This window comes from Xenopus tropicalis, chromosome 8 (genome assembly GCF_000004195.4).
Source record: "Xenopus tropicalis strain Nigerian chromosome 8, UCB_Xtro_10.0, whole genome shotgun sequence".
Lineage (NCBI taxonomy): Eukaryota > Metazoa > Chordata > Amphibia > Anura > Pipidae > Xenopus > Xenopus tropicalis.
In genome coordinates this window covers 48,698,133-48,722,181 of record NC_030684.2, presented here as the reverse complement: position 1 = coordinate 48,722,181, position 24,049 = coordinate 48,698,133, and the positions used below count along the sequence as shown (strand labels likewise).

Below are 24,049 nucleotides of genomic sequence, written 5' to 3'. Positions count from 1 at the left end.
ATGCAAATGAACAGACACCCCTCTTCTCCTGCCCCAACAATATTGTTTCGGTATCAGGTGATCTGACATTTCTCACAGCTTGAAGCCATAAATCAAGCATGAAGCCATTTAAATTGCACATGTAGTAGGCATTTTTACTAAAGTGCTGGTTTGTTTCTTTATAGTACAGGATTCATTATTATTTGATGACATTCACACAAGCTAACAATCCATAACTCAAAAAACATCTAGCATTAAGCTTTTAAAGCAAATGGCTTTGGATGATAAACGATGTTGAAAAAGAATGTAAGCAGTTTTTAAACAAGACTCTGGGTCATTATTTTATAAAATATTTCTCACATTGGACTGGGCACCATCAGCTAAACATCAAGCTATAAAGGAAAAGAAAAATGGCCCTGCAAAGAAATAAAATTCTTATTCCCAAACATTAAACTCTTCCTCGCCAGACAGTATTTACCAGAAATATTTCTGCAAATATGTACTTTTTTTGTAATGTGGGCAGTACAAGACATATGTGGCTTGGAAAGGACATGCACTATTCTAAACATAGATCATTTTGAAAATAAAAGGGTTCTTTGTGCAATTAAACGTAATGTACTTTTACCTTTCACTGGTACAAACTATGTGTTTGCTTCAAAGACTTGTGTATAGCTTAAATAAACTTAAACAAGCTGCTTGTGTGGCCATAGGGCAATCGCCCAAGTTAAAACAGGGAAATTGTTTACATTGCTAGTAAAAAACTAAGCTCTGTAGAATACAATGGTTTTTGTTCTTACACAGTAAGAAAACAGGGGTCAAATGCCATTCATGGCTCTCTACAGGCCTAGAGAAGGGAATCCAATGTCATATAAAATATGACATTTTGTTTTTTCTGTAGCTGCTGCCTGTAGCAAAACAACTGTAACTTTAAAACTTTAACTGTAAAAAAAAAAAAAAATATATATATATATATATATATTCACTTAATATTAATGGTCCTTTCATATAATAAAATATCCCTAATACAAATTGTAAGCTACTGACAAAGTACTTGTTCAAGGGGTACTTAACCTAACATAAAAGTTCATCCAGTATGAAAAATCATATCATATTAAATAGGATCTATACATATTTTCTAAACAAGCGGTATATTTACATAGAATGGCAAAGTAAGGAGAGCTCATTACAGAAAAAAAACAAGATTGCACATATGATTTCTATGATTCTATATCAAATAGGGTAGCTAGTAAGGGTGTATGCCTTTATCTTCTTATGTCCTAGGTTCAGAATGACCTACTGGAACTAAAATAGTGGATGGCACAGGGATAAGTGTAAAGGTTAAACAGGGTGACACACAGAGTGAAAGAACATTAATTGTCCTCGATATACCTATACTCCTATTCTCTAAATGAGGGGTTCCCAACCTTTTTTACTTGTGAGCCACAGTCATAGGTAAAAAGACTTGGGGAGCAACATAAGCACCATAAAAGTTCATGGAGGTGCCAAATAAGGGCTAAGATTGGCTATTAGGGGCCTCTATGCAGACTAGCAGCTTACAGGGGGCTTTATTTGGTAGTAAATCTTGTTTTTATTCAACCAAAACTTGCCACCAAGTCAGGAATTCAAAAATAATTACCTGGTTTGGGGGCACTGAGAGCAACATCCAAGGGGTTGGGGAGCAACATGTTGGGATCACTGTTCTAAACTTTTAGCCTAATTAGGCTAACATTCAGGATAAGGTTATATATTTTTTTAATTTCCTAGATTTTCTTAGAAATAAAAACAACAGGACACATTTTTATGGATCTGTATTCTTGTTATAAGGGAGCTAAGACAGAATTCTTGATAGCAAAATGTCTTTCATAAAAAACAAGCATTATTTGCCAAGATATATCCTTATAAAAGGTGGTCATTTGATAATAACCTTACCATTATGAAAGACATATCAACACTTTCTTAAATCGTTTTTACTTTTTCAATCAATAAAAGTCATGTTTTTGTTTAATAGTGCATTAGCACATGCTTTCTCTGTGCTTTATATCAACAGTGTCCCTTGCTTGACCACCGTAACTTCATATGTGCATGATCTGTACTTCAATGAAGGTGTAGTGTGTCATTTACTATTAAAGTGTTCAGTGCTTATGATAATATATATATATAGTACAAAACCACCACTGCTGGCTGTACTAAAACACCTTTTGTGACTACAACAAAAACTAAACTTATGTAGGTAGGTGGTTCAGTCCCCCACTCCCAGGTGATGAACAAATGAATAACACCAATATCATTGGCATTGTTCTGTCCATAGCCTTTAATAAAATATTATCTCATTCACTGTACTAAGAATGCTGTGGGTGGGGGTAGGGGGGACTCCCTCTTTGTTTGCAAGAGGCAGGAGAGTTTTAGGTGAAAGAATATCTGAACTTGCTTATGAATGAGGTTGCTCTAGCCATCAATGTTTATTATGAGTTATGTATAAGGCATAATGTCTATTTAAATAGATTGCTGATTAAATTTCCACTATTACTTATCACTTCTTCAATTTTTCATAGTTAGTTTTAGTCTTTATCTGATGTAAAAGCAAGCTATTGCAGCAAATCTGGTTAACAATGAAGCTACACAAAGAGCAATTTGTCTTTATCCTAGACATCCCCACCCAGTAAATTATGTAAAATTATTGAGTATGCAGAATTGCCGTCTTAAATGAGTCCCCAGGAGACAAATGGGACAGCAGGACAATTCAACTAGGAACGTAATGGGATAACATTACACTCATCCACAATAGTCATGTGGATTTTGTTTAGAAGTAGAAATCAATGCCTTTTTCTTTTGATATGACTGAATATGATGCCAGTTCTTTAAACACACCAGCCGAGTCGATGCATATTGACATTTGCAATGGATCAATCAAGCCCCATGACAAAAAAAATGACCTCTGAAGGGCTGAAAAGCAATTTCCAGCGAAAATTAATTTACTGTTTAACTAAAAGGTTGCGTTCCCTGCAAGTCAATTTCTTGTCAAGCTGTGATAATACCCCTGATCTTGTAATTTAAGAAAAAAAAGCATAAAGAAAAACGGATGATTGTAATGTAATATCTTTCTTCTGGGCCATCTTCTATAGCAGGCCCTTATTATAAGCACGTCTGCTCAGTAGGGCGTACGGAAAAGTCTTTGATAAAGATCTTATTTGAAAAATATAATTCTGTTACGAGCAAGCCCTGATTTAGAGGAACAAGTTGACTATTCAAAGTTTGGAGTCTTATTCTTTATATAATGGCACCCACAAGTAGTGCTGAGGCAGGAAAAGACTTGATTATATCAAACATAGTTCAGAATGCCTAGTAGTTATAGTTGCCCAAGTAAGTATACCGCACTGTAAACAACTGCTCAGCCTTCTGTCGATCCATGACTGGCAGGGGTGGGTGTCACTTAAACTCCTGTGGGGAAATGGAATGAAAATAGAAGTTTGTACCAGGTGTGGTTCCCATAGCAACATATCAGCAGGTGGGATTTAATGGTTACCTAATTGAACAAACATCTGGTTGCTATGAGTAACTTGCCCTGGTACAAGTGTTGCTACTTTATTACATTATCCCTGTGACTCCTTTTTACCACTACAAAGTCTTGTCTAGCAAGTGTACCACTCCAAAATAGCAAGAGCAAACTTTTGAAGTGTTATTATTTATAGCATTTTAAAGATCCTATTGGTGTAAAAAAAACCAAAAGGGGTTTAAAGGACACAAAAATGTAATCAGTGAACAGCCTCTTTGAAATCTTTTAATACCTGCCAAACTGGTTGTCCAGAGGTTAATAGTAAGGCTGCAGCATCCCCTTAATCACTTAGATTTCCTGCTCCTCCTGTAACCCACTCAGCCCCTCCCTCATTGGCTGTTGGCTTGTGGGCATGCTCAGTTGTTCTAAACTCAGATTACTAATTTTTTTCTCCTGAGCTCAGCTTTACCATTACAGTGCTCAAACAAAGCAGAACTTTTATTAAAGACAGCTGTGCCCGTGTGAGCCTGTATTCTTGATGAAATATATGCTGAATAAGGGTCTGTGTGTGTGTATGCTGTTTGCAGATTTAAATGTATCTGATAATGTATCAGAGGAAAAATGGCCACCAGGTGAAAGCTGCTATTTGCTTTAGGAAAATGTGATGGTGCTGGCAAACGGAGGGGATATATACAGTACAAATGATGCCATTTGGGTGGGGGAGATGTGCCCAACTGATGATATACATTGTAGGCAAATGTAGGCTTTACATGTCCTTTAATGTTGTCAATTACATAACAAGATTAAAAATAAGCTGAGTGGTACTTACATGAGCAAAACTCCAACATGGCAAAAGGATCCTCTGCAGTTGTGGCCATCATGCTGGGATGAGGGAAGAGTGATCCTTCCATAGGCTGGAGTACTGATTTTATTAGTAATTAGCCTATTGAAGTATCACGCCACCTTCAGCCCAGCGTGACACGGGAAAACAGCATGGCTCCCTTTGCTCTAATTCATTTTCATGACTAGCAGGTACCACTCAGCTGGTGGTGGCTTTAGGGGATATTTGCCTATACAGATATTTGTGCCGCAACTGTTTAGTAATACTCACACATTCTTGTGGATTTTCATAGGTTTTTTATAGCAGATCTCTACTGTCCGGAGTGCTTGATGTTCCTTTTCTAACATTGGCGTGTCTTCCCTTCAGCTGCGGGTTCGGGGCTTAAAGCACCCGGACCACCATTGGACCTCGGTGAGCATACTGTTTATCTTGAACTTAATGCCGCTTATGTGATTTATTCCTCGTGTTGAGAGCGATAGACTCAGGGTATTACTACACCCGGGTCTCAACTTTTCACATGGTATATAATTAATTTATTTTCGTGCTTCTGTGCACGAGCGGTTGTTCATTGATTTAACTACCTGATTTTGTGATTACTTAATCTTTTTACTAGTATTTGTCCCACGCGGATTTTATCCTTTTTGAGCGTTTTTGGCTGAGTATTTATGAACTATGAGCATACTGCAGATGGTACACTGCAATGATGCAGTTACTGATAATAACAAATCAGTGCTTTATTTTGGTATTTAAACTAATCCAAAAAAAAGCAAAGTTGTCTGTTCTGGATTCCTGCACTAGTGCAATTCAACACCTGTTAGTAAATCAGCCCCAGTGTCTCTTCAAGGGCAACCATAACCATTTACCAAAGGATGCAGTCAGCAATAAAGTCAGCACTAAAGGTAAACATACTTACCCCATATACAAGTTCGCCCACCATTCCATTCCATATTTTCGTTTCTGGATCCCGAGCACCATATTTACCATCTTCTACTATTGAAAGTTTGTATTTTATTCCAACATGCTTCGCAATTTCACTGGCTAAGTCCACACAATATCCTTCATACTTATCATTTCCATCCAACAGCTCGTGATTTTTCTTTTTCATGACATAGGGGTTTTCCTTTCATAAAAGATCAAGGAACAAATAGCTCACATCACTTTACTGACTGTAGAAAAAAGCCCAAAACTATTTTTTGTTTCTTGTGTTCACAATACATGGCATGTGTGAAAGGGCAAGGGTGCATTTTTGTCTGTGAATTAATATTGTATAAACTAAGATTTACTATCCCTCAGCAGTCGTGTTAAGTACTAGAAAAAAATAAGATTTCAAAGCTCATTGTTAAACCAACATTGACTTCCATTTCAATTATTTCTATGCAATGCTCATCAGTTTTAGTAGATAAATGATTTGGAGGGGTGTTAAAGCTCAGTGAGTTCTAACACCTCAGAATGGTGTTCGACTGCTCAAAGCAGTCTTGTTATGTGGCATAGCAATAGAGGAAGCAGACCCTGTGGTCACGGTGGGTGCCTTCATCTTTTTCTATTCTTATTCTATTGCTCTGTGAGTTTACAATGTCATTGTAACTTTTTAATATTTATATTCCTATTCGGTCCTTTGTTTATTGATATTCCAGTCTCTCATTAAAACCACTTCCTGATAAATAAGACCCCAGCAACCAGATAGCTGCTAAAACACCAAACTGGAAAGCTGCTGAGCAAAAAAGCTAAATCACTGAAATAGCACAAATAAGTGCTGCACTGCCTATCGACAATATTAGCTACAACTCGGATTTGCTACCTCACACATGCAACTGTGGTGCTTTTGATGCGCTGGGTGCAACTGCAGCGGGCTCAACTCCATATATGGCCAGATCTATGCTTGAATTGTGGGGAAAACACTGTATCATAGGTAGAAAAACATGGTGATTTGCTTCTGAAAATGCACTTTGCACACTGCACAGTTGTAAAGGACTTTTTAGATTTCCCATTAATTCTTCCTTTCTAGATTTAAAATAAAAAAAACATTAACAATATAACATACCTTTATTGTTATTATTCGCCATTTCATGAATTTTTTTGGCAAAGTGAAATGGGGCAGTTTTCTCATATGTTAGAGACAGCTATTCTTATTCTAAATATATAGCTGGATCCAAAGTCATAAAATAAAAAAGAGGGCTGCTAGTCTGCCAACACACACCACAGTGCTTCAGTGATTGGAAGTGCATGTACAGATTAATTGATAATATATTTTTAGTAAGAATAATTGAAAAAAGATCATTACCAATATTGTCGTAACTATAATTGTCTTGTTCTCAACAGAGGAAGACTCATTTGTAGGCTGCTGATCAGGAGCTGGTACAAAGCGTTCATATTCATTCCAGTGTCCCACCTACAAGACAATCAATGGTTAAAACCCAAGTCCATATAAAGCACATTTGAAATAAGTAAACCCAAATATCCCTATGTTCTGATACAGCAGAATCCTACCAGTGGATATGTGTTTCTACCCTTGCTTGACTCCTTTGCTAGGACATTCTTAGTCTCTATAAAGCAAAGGGCTGTGGTTGCCTTGGGCTGGTACAGAAAACAAAAACATAATGTGCAGCATTTCTTGCCTAACCCTTTATTAAGATTTAATTCAGATTAGAGATTAAAGGCAGATTAACCATAAAGAATTTCACATTGTATAAGCACTGATATATCATCTTGTTTGACATATTTTTAAGGCCACGTTTCTTCTAGGGACTTTATTAATGCCCATTCCAGTCAACAGAACATTCCTACAGCCACAGTCCCTTCCCAGAGGCTATTATCCCACTGCTACTATAGGCACCATCTCTCCCTACTATACCTGCAATCCCACAGCCACAGTCCCATCCCAGGGGCTATTATCCCACTGCTACTATAGGTACCATCTCTCCTTACTATACCTGCTACCCTACAGCCACAGTCCCTTCCCAGAGGCTATTATCCCACTGCTACTATAGGCACCATCTCTCCCTACTATACCTGCTATCCCACAGCCACAGTCCCTTCCCAGAGGCTATTATCCCCCCACTGCTACTATAGGCACCATCTCTCCCTAGTCCCTACTATACCTGCTATCCCACAGCCACAGTCCCTTCCCAGAGGCTATTATCCCACTGCTACTATAGCACCATCTCTCCCTACTATACCTGCTATCCCACAGCCACAGTCCCTTCCCAGAGGCTATTATCCCCGTTGCTACTCTATTTCTCTATGTGCCTGCTTGTAGGAGTAAGCCCAAACGTTACTAAAATAAACTGTATTTGTTCATTGAAAATAGAAAAACCCTTCAAAAATGGCATTAAAGGACACATCAACCATGTGTAAATAAGAAGACAATTTTAATTTATGGCCTTTATTTGCCTTTAAGAAGGACAGGCCAAAATGTTAACATATCCCCATCTGTATGCTGGAAACTGCACAATTATATGTAAATACCTCTTAACAACAGATGGCAATCCGAAATAACTGTCAACTGACTACGTTTTAGGAAACTCCATATCATGATCTTCCAGTGGAAGAGACAAGTTCCTGATACAGCTCAGTAACAGTTCCTAAAGTAATATTGTACAAAAGAGCGGCATACAACTATTTATTACAGGAACATGATTTAATAGTTCTTTTACTTTGCTTCCCAAGCTCCTTAAACACAAGAAAGCTCTTAGTAGGAAAAAATGCCTTGTGCTCCGGAGCTGCACTGAAGCATATTCTACTCTAATAAAAAGGTTTATTCCTTGCTGGCATTTATACCCACCTTTCGAGGTTTAGTGGCAGTCATTTCATACACATCAATTGTGTAGTTAGTTCTTCTCCCATATGTGTCAAACTGAATATTCCCGGTCATTCCTTGCACTTGTACCTTAATGTGACAGTAATATGTACTTTGGTAAATGTTGTAATTATAATTTTCTCAGAGCATTGCTAGAAAAACATAGCAGCAATGGAATTGTATACATCTTAGGCAGACCTACTGTTTGCGGATCATCCAGAGGAGCAATGAAGAAGATAATATCCCCATTGCTGTCATGGGGATGTCAACTTTTTCATATCCATGCAATAAAATAGTCTAGTAGTTAGGATCAGCATTCATACAAAGCAAATCTATACAATATACAATTTAAGCACTATTAAACATATAAGCCTTTCAAAAAAGGTTATGAAATAGGTTCAAAAGGTTCAAAAAAGGTTATAAAATATATACACCCTAATTTACTAAAATGAGTTATGGATGTCTAGTATAAATAAATTTAAAGCAACTGGACTTGTTTAGTAATCATTGAAGACGTTTCACTACTCATCCGAGCAGCTTCTTCAGTTCAACTGACTGGTATGGGAAGTCCTCAGCATATATACTCTTCCACTAATCCAATCACAATGGCACTTTGTAACTCTTCAGAAAGGTGACATCTGAAACTCACAGAGGTGTGAATGCTGTGGAGTTACTTTGAAAGGATTACCAAAGTATCATGCGACTCTTCAAACAGGTGTTACTTTTTGGAGTTGCATGAATGGATGTGTGAAGAGTTCTGAAACTGCCGGGGCACAGATGTTAGAACAGCATTGTATAAGCTGCTCGGATGAGTAGTGAAACGTCTTCAATGATTACTAAACAAGTCCAGTTGCTTTAAATTTATTTATACTAGATATACCATGACCTGGATGAATGAAAATCTTCATAGAGTTAGGGATGGCTTAAATCATCAAAACAGACTTTCCATTGAGTTTTTACTTGCTGTCTGTCATCAGTTCTTTATAACTGATGGTTAGTATGATTACAATGAATGGAATAAGAAGAAATACACATCTTTTGTAAATATGCTATTTATTTAAATCACTTTTAACACCTTTTTTTTCCCACAATACTTGAATTAGGGGTCCCAGAACTCATATGTTTGAAATTTATTAACCACGGAAAAAAACAAAGGGAGGTTTCCCAGAATCACACACTTCCCCCTTGTATTCAGATTTATTTCATTTCTCTATTACATCCAGTTGAACTACAACTCTTTTACTGACTTCCTTGTCTAGTGTGAACGGCCGTCCCTTTTGCTTTCTGAGCCCTTCTCCTTTCTCCAACTATGATGACCTACTGCACATGCCTGATTGAATGTAATTGGAGCAGAGGCAGTGAGCATGCCCAGTAGGCAACTGTTTGAGGTCTTCATAGTTCCCAAGGTTTCCAATTGATAAATACACTTCTAAAAATTACATAGGAATGAATAGAAAATGAGTGAATATTTCAGATTTTAATAAATCTGCCCCTAAGTTTTTATTTGAATCAGAAAAAAAATTACAAACATTCACAGATTCAAATTTTGATAAACAGGCCTCCCTGTATCATTGATTATTGCAGTTGCCAGTTGTGGTTTTAGGACTGTTAATGGGAAGAGTGGAAATAAAAATATACTGCTCCTAACCATAATGCATTCTCAGTGCAATCAGTTCCTAGTTCAAAGCTCTAAACAAAACTTGAATTTTTCACTTCAATTCCTTTTGCTTTCGAACCAAGTAGTTTGAGAATGGAAATATCACACTTCAGAAAGTATGATGTTACTAACATGATAGAGTAGATGCCTTGCTGTTATGTAACATGCATTAAGTGGCTTATCCTTACCATTTTTAAGGCTCTTTCTATGTCTATTCCTTGGCTCCAGGGCACAGCAGGATTTGCAAGGCAGTCTCCAGCACTTCCTCTCCTAGAGACATCGACTCTTTGTCTTCTCAGGTACCTGAAAGCTTCTGCTATAACTAAGACGGCATCATGGGTTAGTGCAGATGTATACTGTAGAAAAAAAACATAACCCATATAAGCATAAGAACATAAGACTTATCCTGTCTGTCAGAGAACATTGCAACTTTCTGTCTCACACTGGTATCAGTCAGTCAAAGCAGGTGAAACCTGTCAGACTCTCAGCAGTGTTTAGAACTCACAAATAAACTCACAAATAAACAATATTAAAAAATGATTATTTATGAAATAGATTTATTTCATTTACACTGTCATTTAGTGGGTTGTTTTATAATGGCAATTGCCTCCTTATAAGTGTTCAGAGTCAAATTATAACTTAATTGGTTGGTTGGGGAGGGATAAAGAAATATCCAGTAGTGCTGTTCTGTTAAGATCTATGGAGGATTGCTCATTCTGAAATTTGACAGTGAAAAACATAAAATATGAGAGATGCATGGGAACTGAAGCAATGGGCCTCACTTAAGTAAAGGTCCCCATACACTATAAGATCCGCTCGCTTGGCGATGTCGCCAAGCGAGCGGATCTTTACCCAATATCCCCACCTACGGGTGGGCGATATCGGGTAGGAAGTTGCTTTAAAAAAAAATAATCCGATCGTTTGGCCCCGATAATAATCCGATCGTTTGGCCCCGATCCGACCGGATTTTCTAACCTGGCCAATCGAGATCTGGCCAATTTCAGGCCAGATATCGGTCGGCCAGGCCGCTCGTTTCTGCCCATACACGGGCCGATTAGCTGCCGAATCGGTCCAAGGGACCGATATCGGCAGCTTCTATCGGCCCGTGTATGGGGGCCTTTAAAGAGATACGGACTGTCTCAGTTAATGTACATAAAAAGTTCCCTATAGGTCATGTTGATTGTTTTTCACTGATAGGGCTGCTTTTGTAAATAATTGTTACTTGAAGTTCTTAAATCAGACTGTTTTGCCAACCTGATTGTCCCTACTCAAACTGTCAGTTATAGCTTCTAATGCTAACCGACTCCTGCTGCACAAATATGGCCGCCCCCTCATAGAGAAACATGGGGGATCAGATAGGTAATATAAAAAGATCAGGAAGTACTTTATTTGAAAAACAATTTAATTTCAGGTGTTGGTATCTCTTTAAAAAAGAGGCTCCATCTATATTGCTAGGCTCTGCACACAGTAATCTGTGACACTGCTGTTTTAAATGGATCTTATTGTATATAAAACATATAATAATACTGGACAGATAATAGTTAATAGCTTTTTGTTAAAAAAAAATTACTAAGAAACACTAATAAATACGTCCTGTAAAATATGTTATTAACTTGGTAAAATATCACTGGAAAAATAAAATCTGACTGCAGTAGATTCTTAATATATTAAGTTCGTTCAGGCTAATAAATATCTTCGATATAATTATATTTGGATAAAACATAAATACATTGTTTATAAACACAATTACAAAAATAATTTTGTAGCTAAAAAAATTGGCTAGAAATATATGTATTTTCACTTGAGAAGTAGACATCCTACAAGGGAATGCTTTAGGCAATCTCACCCTGGCTTCTCATTGAGTCTTGGAGGACTTTGTTGGGTCCTGTGCTTGAACTAACAACTTTCTAAGCCCATTCCACCTTTTTCCCAGGCAAATGTTAATTTTGAAACCTGTCCCTTCAGTATAGCACCACCTCAAGCATACCGCTGGAGGCAGGGTTATTTTTCTCTGGAGCAATGAATATTCCACTGAGCTCCATCTATGCTTACTAGTGTAACTGTAATCCAAGGGGTATTGGAAATATAACTAAGGAATGGCTCGCTGAGTTCAACTCCGCCATGCAAAAAAAACTTTTTTCCTGATTTGAGGTCTATTATTCCCCTATTTTTGTAAGCTGGATAATTCCTTTGGGGTGGTTGTTTTCTCATTATTGCAGGGAAACTATCACGAAAAAAGGAAAAATCAATACAAGCTTCATCTCATTGAAATAAGAAACTTTTCTTTAAAATATAATCAATAAAAAAAAATCTGCACTGTTTCTTAAATAATCAAGTTACTCTTCACTTTCCCACTCAGCAATCTGTCTCTTTCATTCTGTATTCATGCAGGAATCAGAGTCAGAGTTTGATTGACAGTCAGGTCTAATTTATCAATGTGGAAAGGGGGGGGGGGGCTCTCTTTGCCAGAAGATGTATTAGATATCACGCTTCAAAATAGCCAACTCGAAAACATACTGTCTCTCTACATGTAGGATTTGCATAGGTTATATGGGCAAAGGCTGTTCTTAATGGAAACTTGATTCAAAGCTGTATGATATACCTTGACACCAGATATGCAATATTTCGGTACCCTGTGTTCATATAAGCATTTATGCATTATACCTTTAATGGCGTATTTCTTGCTTCAGGGAACTCCCTCTCATCCAGTCGGACCCATCTCTGTAAAAACTGCTGCACAATTGGGTTTTCATTGTTGACAATCTGAAAGCCAGTCACATTGGCCCCGCCATGCATCACTCTTTCCAGTGTAAAGCCTGTAAAGCCCTGGAATTTTAAAAAACATATTAACTAGATTTCCTTCAATTTTCCCTATTTGCATCTACCAAAGAAGCCATTAAATGCACAGGAAGCTTTACAATTCAGTTGATGCTGCAGCCAGATGGGATTGTAGAATGCTAGCCAAGTTGCTATGATTCTGAGAAATGTTACCTCTGATCAATTAAGAGAACTACAAAGCTGTCTGTTTTGGATGTCGATTCTCTAACATCTGCTGCATGGGAATGCCAAACCTTGAACTGGCTATCTGCAGGTCAATGGCGCAATAAGGACAGAGTCCAGATTCGCTTTAGACTGTATTCTACTGTATTAATTCTTATAACATGGCATAGAAAATCAAACTAAATTGGCAGAAGAAAGGTTAGGGAAATACTTTTCTAGTCAAATCTGCTTATGCTGAACATAAAAAGTTTGAGGCCAAACACAGCCTGATGTTCTATAGCTTTGGCTTGGTAATTGTATGCTGTGCTGTAAAGCTTTGTTACAGGATTACAACCTTCAAATGTTAGTTAGTTAGTTAGATACTTTGTTATCAGACTAGGCAATAGCCAGGTAAAGAAACACTATTTGCACATTTAATAAAGCTAACTCTGTAATGAGTTATTTTGAAGGAAGATGCCTATCAGTAAATCAGTACAGGTATAAGACCCGTTATCCAGAATGCTCAGGACCAAGGGTATTTTGGATAAGGGTTTTTTTCTGTAGTTTGGATCTCCACACCTTGTTTACTAAAAAATCAATAAAACATTAATTAAATCCAACAGGATTGTTTTGAATCCAATAAGTATTAATTATATTTTAGTTGGGATCAAATACAAGGAACTGTTTTATTATCAATTTCAAAAAATCTGAATTATTCAATTAAAATGGAGTCTAAGGTAGACGGGCTTTCAGTAATTCGGAGCTTTCTGGATAACGGGTTTCCGGATAATGTATCCCATACCTGTACTATAAATTAAGGACATTATGGCCTGTTTTTTTTGTAATTTAAGGAACATGCTAACAAATGTTTTACAAAAAGGTATCTAATTTTGCCCTTCTGTGACGTCCCTACAGTTGTTAAATCTGGTTATGTGGGGCAAGTGAATATATAGTATTTTAAGGAGAAACCCTTTGCTGGCTACTCTACTCTTATAGCTAAAATAAGAGGTAAAAGCACAGCAGCTATTTTAGGGCTTAACCTATAAGGGACTTTGCTTAGACTATTATTGAAGTATTTGACAGGTAGTAGACGTAGTCATAAGGGATAAGATGATTAACATAATAATTTAAATTCTTAACCCTTTTGATCTTCAGAAACTGTTATTTGAAGTGTGGCTATTGCCACTGGGGAACCCTGTAGCTACTAGCACCATAAATATGGCAATAACTCCAAGGAACCCACAGTGGGTTGTGTCAATATGCACAGTAGACTTCCACCAAAAGAATCACACCTAATGTCATTTTAATGCAGGTGCTAGAACCCGACTATAAAAAAAAATGTTAGCCACAATTGCGCAATCGCATTTGTTTTTTCATATCGGGCCCAATTATGGCAATCACAACTCCTTGTGCAGGCACAATTGTGCTAGAATTCTGGGGGGAACACATGGTGGTCTGCATCTACACTTTGCACACTGCACTGTGTTTGTAAATGACACCAGTTGTCCTTTAAGTGTTGAAACAGACAGGTATGGGATCTGTTATCCAGAATGCTTGGGATCTGGAGCTTTCCGGATTAGGATTTTTCTGTAATTTGGATCACCATACAAATCATTTAAACACTATATAAACCCTTATATAACACTGCATTCATAGGAAGAGAACTCACGATAAAGCAAAAAACTGCTGCCTGGGTACAGTCCACACCAATATGCATAGAGACTTGAACAGATGGGCCGCTCCACACAGGATTTACGAAGAACAAAACAATTTATTTTCAAATTATAACAAAGACTGATGTTTCAGCTGGACTCCCAGCATTTCTCAAAGTTGATAATATGTTATATATATATAACATATTATATAAATACTATTGTATTGTTTCCGCCAATATGGATTCTTGCAGCTTAGTTGGTTTTAAGTACAAGGTACTGTTGTATTATTACAGAAAAAATGAAAATTATTAAAGAAAATGAGAAGTATTTGCTTAAAGTGATACTGACACGAAAAAACTACTTTTTAAAATATGAATCTACATAAAAAGTTCCCTATAGGTCATGTTGATCATTTTTCACTGATAGGGCTGCTTTTGTAAGTAATTGTTACTTGAAGTTCCTAACCCTGACTGTTTTGCCAACCTGACTGTCCCTTCTCAGCTTGTCATTTACAGCTTCTAATGCTAACGGCCTCCTGCTGCACAAATATGGCCGCCCCCTCATAGAGAAACATGGGGGATCAGATAGGAAATGTAAAAGCTTTAGGAAATACGGTTATGGAAAAATGATAAACCTCATGCAAAGACAATGTTAAGAAAGATGTAAAAAAGGTTTAATTTCTGGTGTGAGTATCACTTTAAAATGGGCTCTATAGGAGATAGCCTTCCAGTAATTTGGGTTTCCAGATCCCATACCCTTATTAGTATGGGAATTAGTGCATTTTGGATGGACTAGGACCTACTTACAACCTATACTAAAATGACACTGAAATGAAAAATAAAGAATCAAAGCATTACATAATAGATGTTTCCTTAGGGATTAGTCTACTTTGCTACATATCACATCCTGTTTGCAGAAACTATAAACCTGCAAGTGAGATCTCAAAGAGGTGCAGGAAAGTAAAGGCCATTAGTGACACTAAGCAGGGTTGTTAGAGGAATTCAATATGACAAGAGGACACAATAGCAGGAATTATTTCAAGAATGCATCAGTCACCCAGAAAATAGTTGCTCTGAGTCACAAACCATTTAAAAACAAACAGGGAAAAAAAAAAGAAAATAAATGTTGGTACTGTCTGTCTTTTGTTCTTTTGGCCAAGTGATTACGTGGCTTGACTTAGATACACTGTATTACAGTTACATTTCTGTCTAAAGTAACACACCTTGCACCATAATATTAGCACTCTGTATTAAAGTGATCATTCATACAGACTGTAGTATTTTCTATCTGAGAGTGGTTTCCTATTCCAAAGTGTACACAGTTCTAGTACTTAAAGGAGAAGGAAAGGCAAAAACTAAGTAAGCTTTATCAGAAAGGTCTATGTAAATACAGCCATAAGCGCTTACAGTAACAAAACACAGGATTTCTAGTCTCTTTTTTTGTAAACATGATGTTCCAGTGTCTGATTTCCTCTCTCAGAAACATCCTTAATTCCCGTGGCCAGAGTCTGCACAGTTCTCTCCTCTCTCCTGCTCCCCCGTCCCACAGAATGCTAAGAACTCCCTCCCCCATCCCTTAGGAACGTGTGATCTCAGCATAACAGCTAGACTGCAGGCAGGAAACCACTTAAAATGGTTGCTATCTTAAGCAAATGGAGAAAGCTTCTAAAGCTGTTTAATCAGGTATGTTAATGCTTTCTGCAGAAAAAATATAGTGTTCTAGTTGGCACTAATGTGGCAAATCTATTGTCAGTACAATGTTAAAATAACTTCCCTTCTTTAACTGTACACATTAACCTAACTTTGTATTTAGACTTAAAAATGAACTGATACACAAATATTGCTTTGGCTTTCTGAAAATACTTTCTGGTAACCATTTCTCAAACCACGTGGCAGCAGCCTTGCTTGTCTATCCCCCACTCCCAGGAGATTTCAGCTATTGAGAAACCACTAGGATTGCAGCCAGAAATGGCCGACTGACCAGAAATGTCATTAGCCTAATTTTGTAGACAGGGTTTCCAATTCTGATATGGCTCAGCTAAACCTTCTTAGTACTTTTAATCAAAGTGTATAGGTCTTATATTTTAACAGCCCTTAAGCTTAGCTTCTCCACAGCCGCTCAGAGCACACCGAGCATGTGTATTGTCACACTCAAAGGGTAGGCACATCAAGATCAGAATATTAGAAGCTCCAGTGTACAACCTTGTAGGCATGGATTACCATTGTAAGGCTACTGAACATCTGGAATGGAATAGCAAGTTCAGTGTATAACATACAGCATTTCTAGCCTTATTCCTTTTTAGCATTCTGTTCTTTGAGCCTGGGTAGCTATAGGATGCAGTATATAAGGTGGGGGGCCCAATGATGATATTATGCCTTTCAGTTTATGTTCATGTGCACTACCTCATGTACCTATATAACTCCAAGACTTCTCCTAATCCTTACCACATTTCAGTCAATAATGATGGGCATCGTTACTGTGTATTACTAATCATGCCAGAACACACTGTATTTTGACAGAGCATCCTATTTAGCCATGGGGAGTATTTGATAAGCTTCTCCTACAAACTATAAATGATAGCTGACAGCTATCTGACAGTCTGTACAGGAACAATCCAGCTCCAGGTAATGTAGCACAGCATTAAATGTTTGCCAGGAAAACATGTTGGGCAGGTGTCTAAAATCTGCACATATTTTTTTTAAACAGAAAGTACAGACAAAATATTCAGTTTGTCCAAATGATGTCAGCCTGAGTTCATGGATGAAATAGCAACGGCGTCTCCCTGTTTTATCAGTGGATGTAATTTCTCTTAACAACAAATAGCAGAAGCCAACAGTTTTTTTATGTTTAAAACAAGTGAATAAATACAGTATAAAGCTGGAGAGAAGGGCAGTCACAGTGCCTCTTGTATTTGCCAAATGGTTCTGGGCTAGAAACCCACACAGTAGCCCCTCTGTGCCAATGGGAATGCATTACCCAGAAGCATCTGCACGTGTCTTTTTTTGGTTATAATAATAGAAGGTCTTACCAGATTAGCAAGCATATAATGGTAGCCTCTTGTGTGTTTCCCAAGGATTACAACCTAGAAGAAAAAGAAAAAATGAAGAACAGATAAGGTAATAGGTTATTCTAAGTTTATCAGAAAATGTCAGCTGAGTCCGTGCAGCTGCTTCCAAACAGCTAATGTCAGTTCTCCATTTCTGTAACCTTTTCCAGAAAGTGATAGAGTAAAATACTGGAGCTGCTTTGCAATTCAGCCACTATGCAATCTTTGCAGCAACGTGGAAATAGGTAAAGTGTAACTGTAAGGTTAATTGGGAGCTGTTGCTATTAAATACATGAAAATATAATGGATGTTTAATAAATCAGTGTTACATATAGTCATTTTAACTTTTTTTCTTACTGTCATTTATATATAATATATTTTTGGTTTCCTCAGCCTAACTTGATTTTTCAGGTCGCAACCAATACACTTGTGCTGTGAGTCACTGACAGATTTCCCTTGTTCTAAGTGGTTGATTCCAGCACGAGTCAGCACTACTGACACACAGCACAGTTTGCTATGGAAAAAAAAAATCATTAGGTTGTGGAGGCTCACTAATAAACCATGAATATCTCAAAAACTATAAGAAAAAAAAATATCTAAGCCTATTTGGGAAAAAGAATTACTATATCTTCTACGCTTGAGTATATTTTTTATAATAGTGACAGCTCCCCTTTAATAAATTTCACAGAGCATGTAGTTATAATTACAGCTATTATACATATTTCCAAAAGCAGCCACTGTTCATTAACCAGAGTAACTTTGCGGTTTCAAAGAAAATTAGGTGTGTGAGAGCACTTGCAAACCACCCTTATAGCCTATAATGCAGCCTAAGGGCAGACTGGCTGGATCAGAAACCCAACATGCCCATGAACACAACGTGCAGCTGGTGTGTGGCTCATTTTATCGCAGCTTTAGATATAACTGTTTGGTTTACTTTATGTTGACCTCTAGTATAGAATGACTGGAAATAAACGGGGCTGATTTATCATTTGCGTGTAAAATAAATATGACACTAGTGGGATTTTTTAGCACTAAAAGTTGCTGAAAAAAGTAATGACTTTTTCTAGATTTACTATGCAACAATTGGCTAAATCCAAATCTGACAATTTGCCCTCTAAAACTTGTCACGATCATGTAGAAGTCAATGGCAGATGTCCCTTCCCTTTCCTTGCAGATCTTTCTTCGCTTCAAATTGTTAGAAGTACTCGGATTTTGGATGCTATTTTTTTGTGCGACAATTCGGAAAAGTAGAAGTGCAATAATTAGAAAACGTCACCACAGTTTCATGACTTTTTCCTAGCAGTTATAATGATATCTATCTAGATAGATTATCTATCTATCATCTTTTTCTTTCTTTCTCTTTCTTTCTTTCTTTCTTTCTTTCATCTATCTATTATCTATATATCTATCTATCATCTATCTATCCATCTATCTATCATCTATCTATCTATCCATCATCTATCTATCCATCTATCTATCCATTATCTATCTATCTATCTATCTATCATCTATCTATCTATCTATCTATCATCTATCTATCTATCTATCTATCTATCTATCCATCTATCTATCTATATCTATCTATCTATATCTATCTATCCATTATCTATCTATCTATCTATCTATCTATCTATCTATCTATCTATCTATCTATCTATCTATCATCCATCTATCTATATCTATCTATCTATCTATCTATCCATCTATCATCTATCTATCATCTATCTATCTATATCTATCTATCTATCTATCCATTATCTATCTATCTATCTATCATCTATCTATCTATCTATATCTATCTATCTATCTATCTATATCTATATCTATCTATCTATCTATCTATCTATCTATCATCTATCTATCTATCTATCTATCTATCTATCTATCTATCTATCTATCTATCTATCTATCATCTATCTATCTATCTATATCTATCTATCCATTATCTATCTATCTATCTATCTATCTATCTATCTATCTATCTATCTATCTATCTATCTATCTATCTATCTATCATCTATCTATCTATATATATCTATCCATTATCTATCTATCTATCTATCTATCTATCTATCTATCTATCTATCATCTATCTCTCTCATATATCTTCTGTCATTTTAATGTCCTAAAACAGGGCTTCTTGTCCTCAGACTTATCTATTGCAATTCCTTTTATATAATATGTCAGATTTCCTTTATAACTCTTCATTGCAGGAACACTGTGATCTTTAAATGACCCTAAATGTCTTGAATGATTTGTAATTGTATGTTAATGCCTTTTCCTACACACCCAGAGGTTTCCACACCATAAATATTAATGTGCACGACAATTTTTTCAGCATACCAAGGTGGTGTTGCCTGACATGAGGTCTCAGAACTACACATATGTAAATGTTCTAAATGTCTCTAGGTTGTTACAGGCCATTTGGTTTATTTGCAACATCAGAAACATGCATTGACTGGCATAACCCCATGTGACAATGTTCACACATAATAAAAGAAAAAAATATCTTTAATGTATAGAATCCTAGAAGACAGAATGTCATAGTGTATAAGGCACATACTGTACACCAGTAATCCCCAACCAGTGCTTCGTGAGCAACATTTTGCTCCCAGTCCTCTTGGATGTTGCTTCCTGTGGCTTCAAATTAGGGGCTCATTTTTACATTTTGGCTTGGAGGCAAGTGTTGATGGCATAAAGTCAAGTCAAACAGAGCCTTCTATAGGCTACCAGTCCACATAGGAGCTACCAAATAGCCAATTATAGCTCATATTTGCCGCCCCAGGAACTTTTTTTATGCTTCTGTCGCTCCCCAACACTTGAATTTGAATGTGGCTAGCGGTTTGGGGATCCCTGCTGTACACTATGGGGCTGATTTACTAAGACACGATTTCGAATCCGAATTGGAAAAATTCCGATTGGAAACGAACATTTTGCGACTTTTTCGTATTTTTTGCGATTTTTTCGGCGTCTTTACGATTTTTGCGTAAAAACGCGAGTTTTTCGGCGTCTTTACGATTTTTGCATAAAAAGGTGAGTTTTTCGTAGCCATTACGAAAGTTGCGCAAAGTCGCGATTTTTTCGTAGCGTTAAAACTTGCGCGAAACGTCGCGCCTTTTAAGTTTTAACATTACGAAAAAGGCGCGACTTTGCGCGCAAGTGTTAACGCTATGAAAAAATCGCGACTTTGCGCAACTTTCGTAAAGACGCCGAAAAACTTGCGTTTTTACGCAAAAATCGTAAAGACGCCGAAAAACTCGCGTTTTTACACAAAAATCGTAAAGACGCCGAAAAACTCGCGTTTTTACGCAAAAATCATAAAGACGCCGAAAAAATCGAGTTTTTACACAAAAATCGTAAAGACGCCGATAAAATCGCAAAATTACCGATCATTACGAAAAAAACGCAATCGGACGCATTCGGCCCGTTCGTGGGTTAGTAAATGTGCCCCTAAGGGTAGAATGGGACAATTTGCTATAGGGCTCTAACTTAGATTACACTCATGTAACTGTCTTGCAATTATCATTAACAGCAATGTGGCAGCCAATCACAGAAATGCTTAGTAGGGCAGTACTTTGCTATATAAGCGGGCAAATTTAATAGGGGGTTTATAACTTTTGGTGGACTGCAAGTTCAAGCATATTAAACGGTGCTACCAAAAGTTAAAGCATGCTGGAAGCACAATCAGAAATGTACTCTAAGTAGCTGATTTATTAACGAGCTTCCACGCTTGAGCGTCCAGTTCCTAAAATCACAGCTAGTTTCTGTGTCTGAATACCTTGGCTTGCCACTGATAAAAAAAAATAAAAAGTAGGTCCTGAGCTTTTTATTTTTTGAAAAACTCACTTGGGGAAAAAAATAATCTGTAGCAAGCTCAGGTGTTCAGATGCTCAGGTGTTCAGATGCTCAGGTGTTCAGATGCAGAAGCCATATATGAGTTTAAGAACTCACGTGTGCTTTCAGGAACCAAGTGATTGAACCCAGGGGCTGAAGCATTAATAAACCAGACCCAGACGCGGCGGGGCAATTTCAGGGAATCGCCGAAAAAGACTCGCGAGTCTTTTTCGGCGATTTGCGCGAAATCGCGCCGCCGCGTCTGCCATCCCGCCGGCGACTTACATGTTCGCCGGTGGGATGGCAGGGGTAGGCAACTCGGGGAGATTAGTCGCCCGCGAACAGGGAGTTTTATCGCGGGCGACTAATCTCCCCCGTGTGCCAGAGCCCTAATGCAACATTGCCCAATAAAACTTTTTAACAGTTTTTTTACAATCAGTGACCCAATGAATACAAGAGAATCCTCCAATGAGTATTGCACCTAATCTGGAGGCTCAGTGGATCAGTGTTACAGAAGGTTTATATTGTCTTAATAGGGGTATATACTGATCATTAGATGACATTTTACAAGAGCATCAACACCACATGGATATATACTGTATATTTACATACAGTGCCAGTAGTGATCAGTAGTAGTATTAGTAGTAAAAATATCAAAGGCCGGTATTTTACCCAGTGACCCAGTTTTTGGGCGTATTTGCAAATTCTGACTTTTGTAAATGCTTTTTCATTTCTAAAGCTGCATGAAATGAGCTTTATATATTCTGAGAAATGAAAGTAATAAATATTTGCTAAATATGCAAGTATCCCTTAGCAAATATATTTATTTCTGCCCAACAATGATGCATCTCAATAAGGCATACCCGACGTCTGCAACTAGGTTCTACCTCAGCACGCTCCAGAGTGATGCTTTAAACACTTCTTGCTTTAGCCCTGACTTGGGATAGATATGAATAGAGAAGCTTTACAAACACGACAGCTCCGGCAATGGAAAACTGCATTTACATAAATGGCTGCTTGACTCTGTTAGGAGTATCTTACATACAATGAACAGGGATCCTGTCCTGTACTCGGAAATGTCAGTAAGAGGAAACATCTAGAGAAAGTCATTGCAATTTCTCTAGTTATTATTAACATGGATTTATACTTGTTAACAGAGTTATACTTTATAAAATGTATGAAAGCAATATGAAAATACAAAAAACAGAAAAAACATACAATACTTAAAAAAATATAAATGTAAAATGTAACAATTAGATAGGCGATTAGGATAGATATAAATTAATTATCTATGTGTTAATGTATATATATATATATATATATATATATATATATATATATATATATATATAAATATATACAAAAATCCAGCTCTATCCCATGAATCAATCAAAACTAATTGGGTGCACGTAGGTGAGTGGCTTGTATTATATATTATACACATTACCCCAGCACTCCATTATAAAGCTTCAAGAGAAAATTAAAAACAAATTTTGCACACACTGAAGGAAAAATGTCTGCATTTTAGTAAAAAGAGACACGTTTAGTTACACGGTTTGTACAAAGTATACATAAGCTGACGCACCCCGTCAAGGCAGTGTCCTTGCGTCAGTCCTAACCTAGCGAAAAAAGAGAATATATTTTCTTTGGGGGGAGAAAGACCATACCTGCTTTTCTCTTTATATGGCATGACCTATTCCTGAATGGTTTCTTTGGAATAGGTCATGCCATATAAAGAGAAAAGCAGGTATGGTCTTTATACTGTGTATATATATATATATATATATATATATATATATATATATATATATAAAGCAAGAAAGTGAGCTGCACACACCAGGACTTGGCAATATCTATATATATATATAGAAAGAGTGCCGCACACACAGGGGCTTTGTACAAGTCCCTATGTGTGCGGCACTCTTTCTATTATATTTTTGTTTTTGACCTGCACCAAGGGCGTTATATATGTGTTAATTGGTTAAAATGCTTTTTTATTTTTTGGAAAATGGTGTATTTTTGTTGTAAAATTAATTTTTACTAGAAATTGTGTTCTTTTACATGGATTATCACATGGACTTCTGTGGATATTTTTTTCCAGTAATGATTTCTGTTCCATTTGCCCCTAGGTTCACATCAAAAACTTGTCCGAATGAGAATATAAATAAATTAAAAAATAAAGTACCTGGACAAAATGTGGTATTTATACTTGTAAATATAAAATATAATTCCACTGAGCCAAATGAATGTTTTAAAGTACTCTGCAATATTAACCTGCCCAGACTCCCAGTATATCTAAATTACCACAAAATCCGGTAGGGTAGAGGTGATGGACAAGGCAATGATACCTGCATGCAAGGGAACCATCCACCATTTGATTAAAAATTTAGACCTCGGAGATGCAATGGGTCAGTGGGTGCAGAGGCGCTGATGTACTTAAGATATATTAAGGCTTTGAAATACAACTACATAGGAGGCTACTTGCATAAAATTGCATTTGAAAAGAAATTTGGTTGAAGGGCCAATTCCAGAGGGTTGCAAAAGTCCAATTCCAGAGGGTTGCAAAAGTCCATATCTACAGTAAGGTGGTGGTGCATGATATCTTTTCAATATAAGAAACAACGTATAGTGCAAAAAACAGGTAAAATACTGATAAAAAAAACACCTGAGAAACAAAGTGGCCGCGTCATTCTCAAAAGATAATACATTAGCCCCTCATTGATTTGAAACAGAAATTAATTTTCAAAGACGCTGTTTACCTATTTTATA

At 36.9% G+C, this 24,049-nt stretch overlaps 1 protein-coding gene across 5 annotated transcripts in view; it reads right to left on the bottom strand.

Annotated features, from left to right (window-relative positions):
• The window catches only part of gria3 (glutamate receptor, ionotropic, AMPA 3), a 176,827-nt gene that overhangs the window by 33,098 nt on the left and 119,680 nt on the right, over positions 1–24,049 (bottom strand). For all 5 annotated transcript variants that reach the window (XR_001171456.3, XM_018096128.2, XM_012967925.3 and 2 more), the window contains 6 exon segments: positions 17,429–17,482; positions 12,431–12,592; positions 9,955–10,122; positions 8,095–8,199; positions 6,595–6,702; positions 5,227–5,433 (listed from right to left, as the gene is read on the bottom strand). Coding sequence is in view for 4 of the 5 variants with exons in the window: in XM_018096128.2 (XP_017951617.1) it covers positions 5,227–5,433; positions 6,595–6,702; positions 8,095–8,199; positions 9,955–10,122; positions 12,431–12,592; positions 17,429–17,482 (804 nt within the window). In the remaining variant the exon portion in view is untranslated.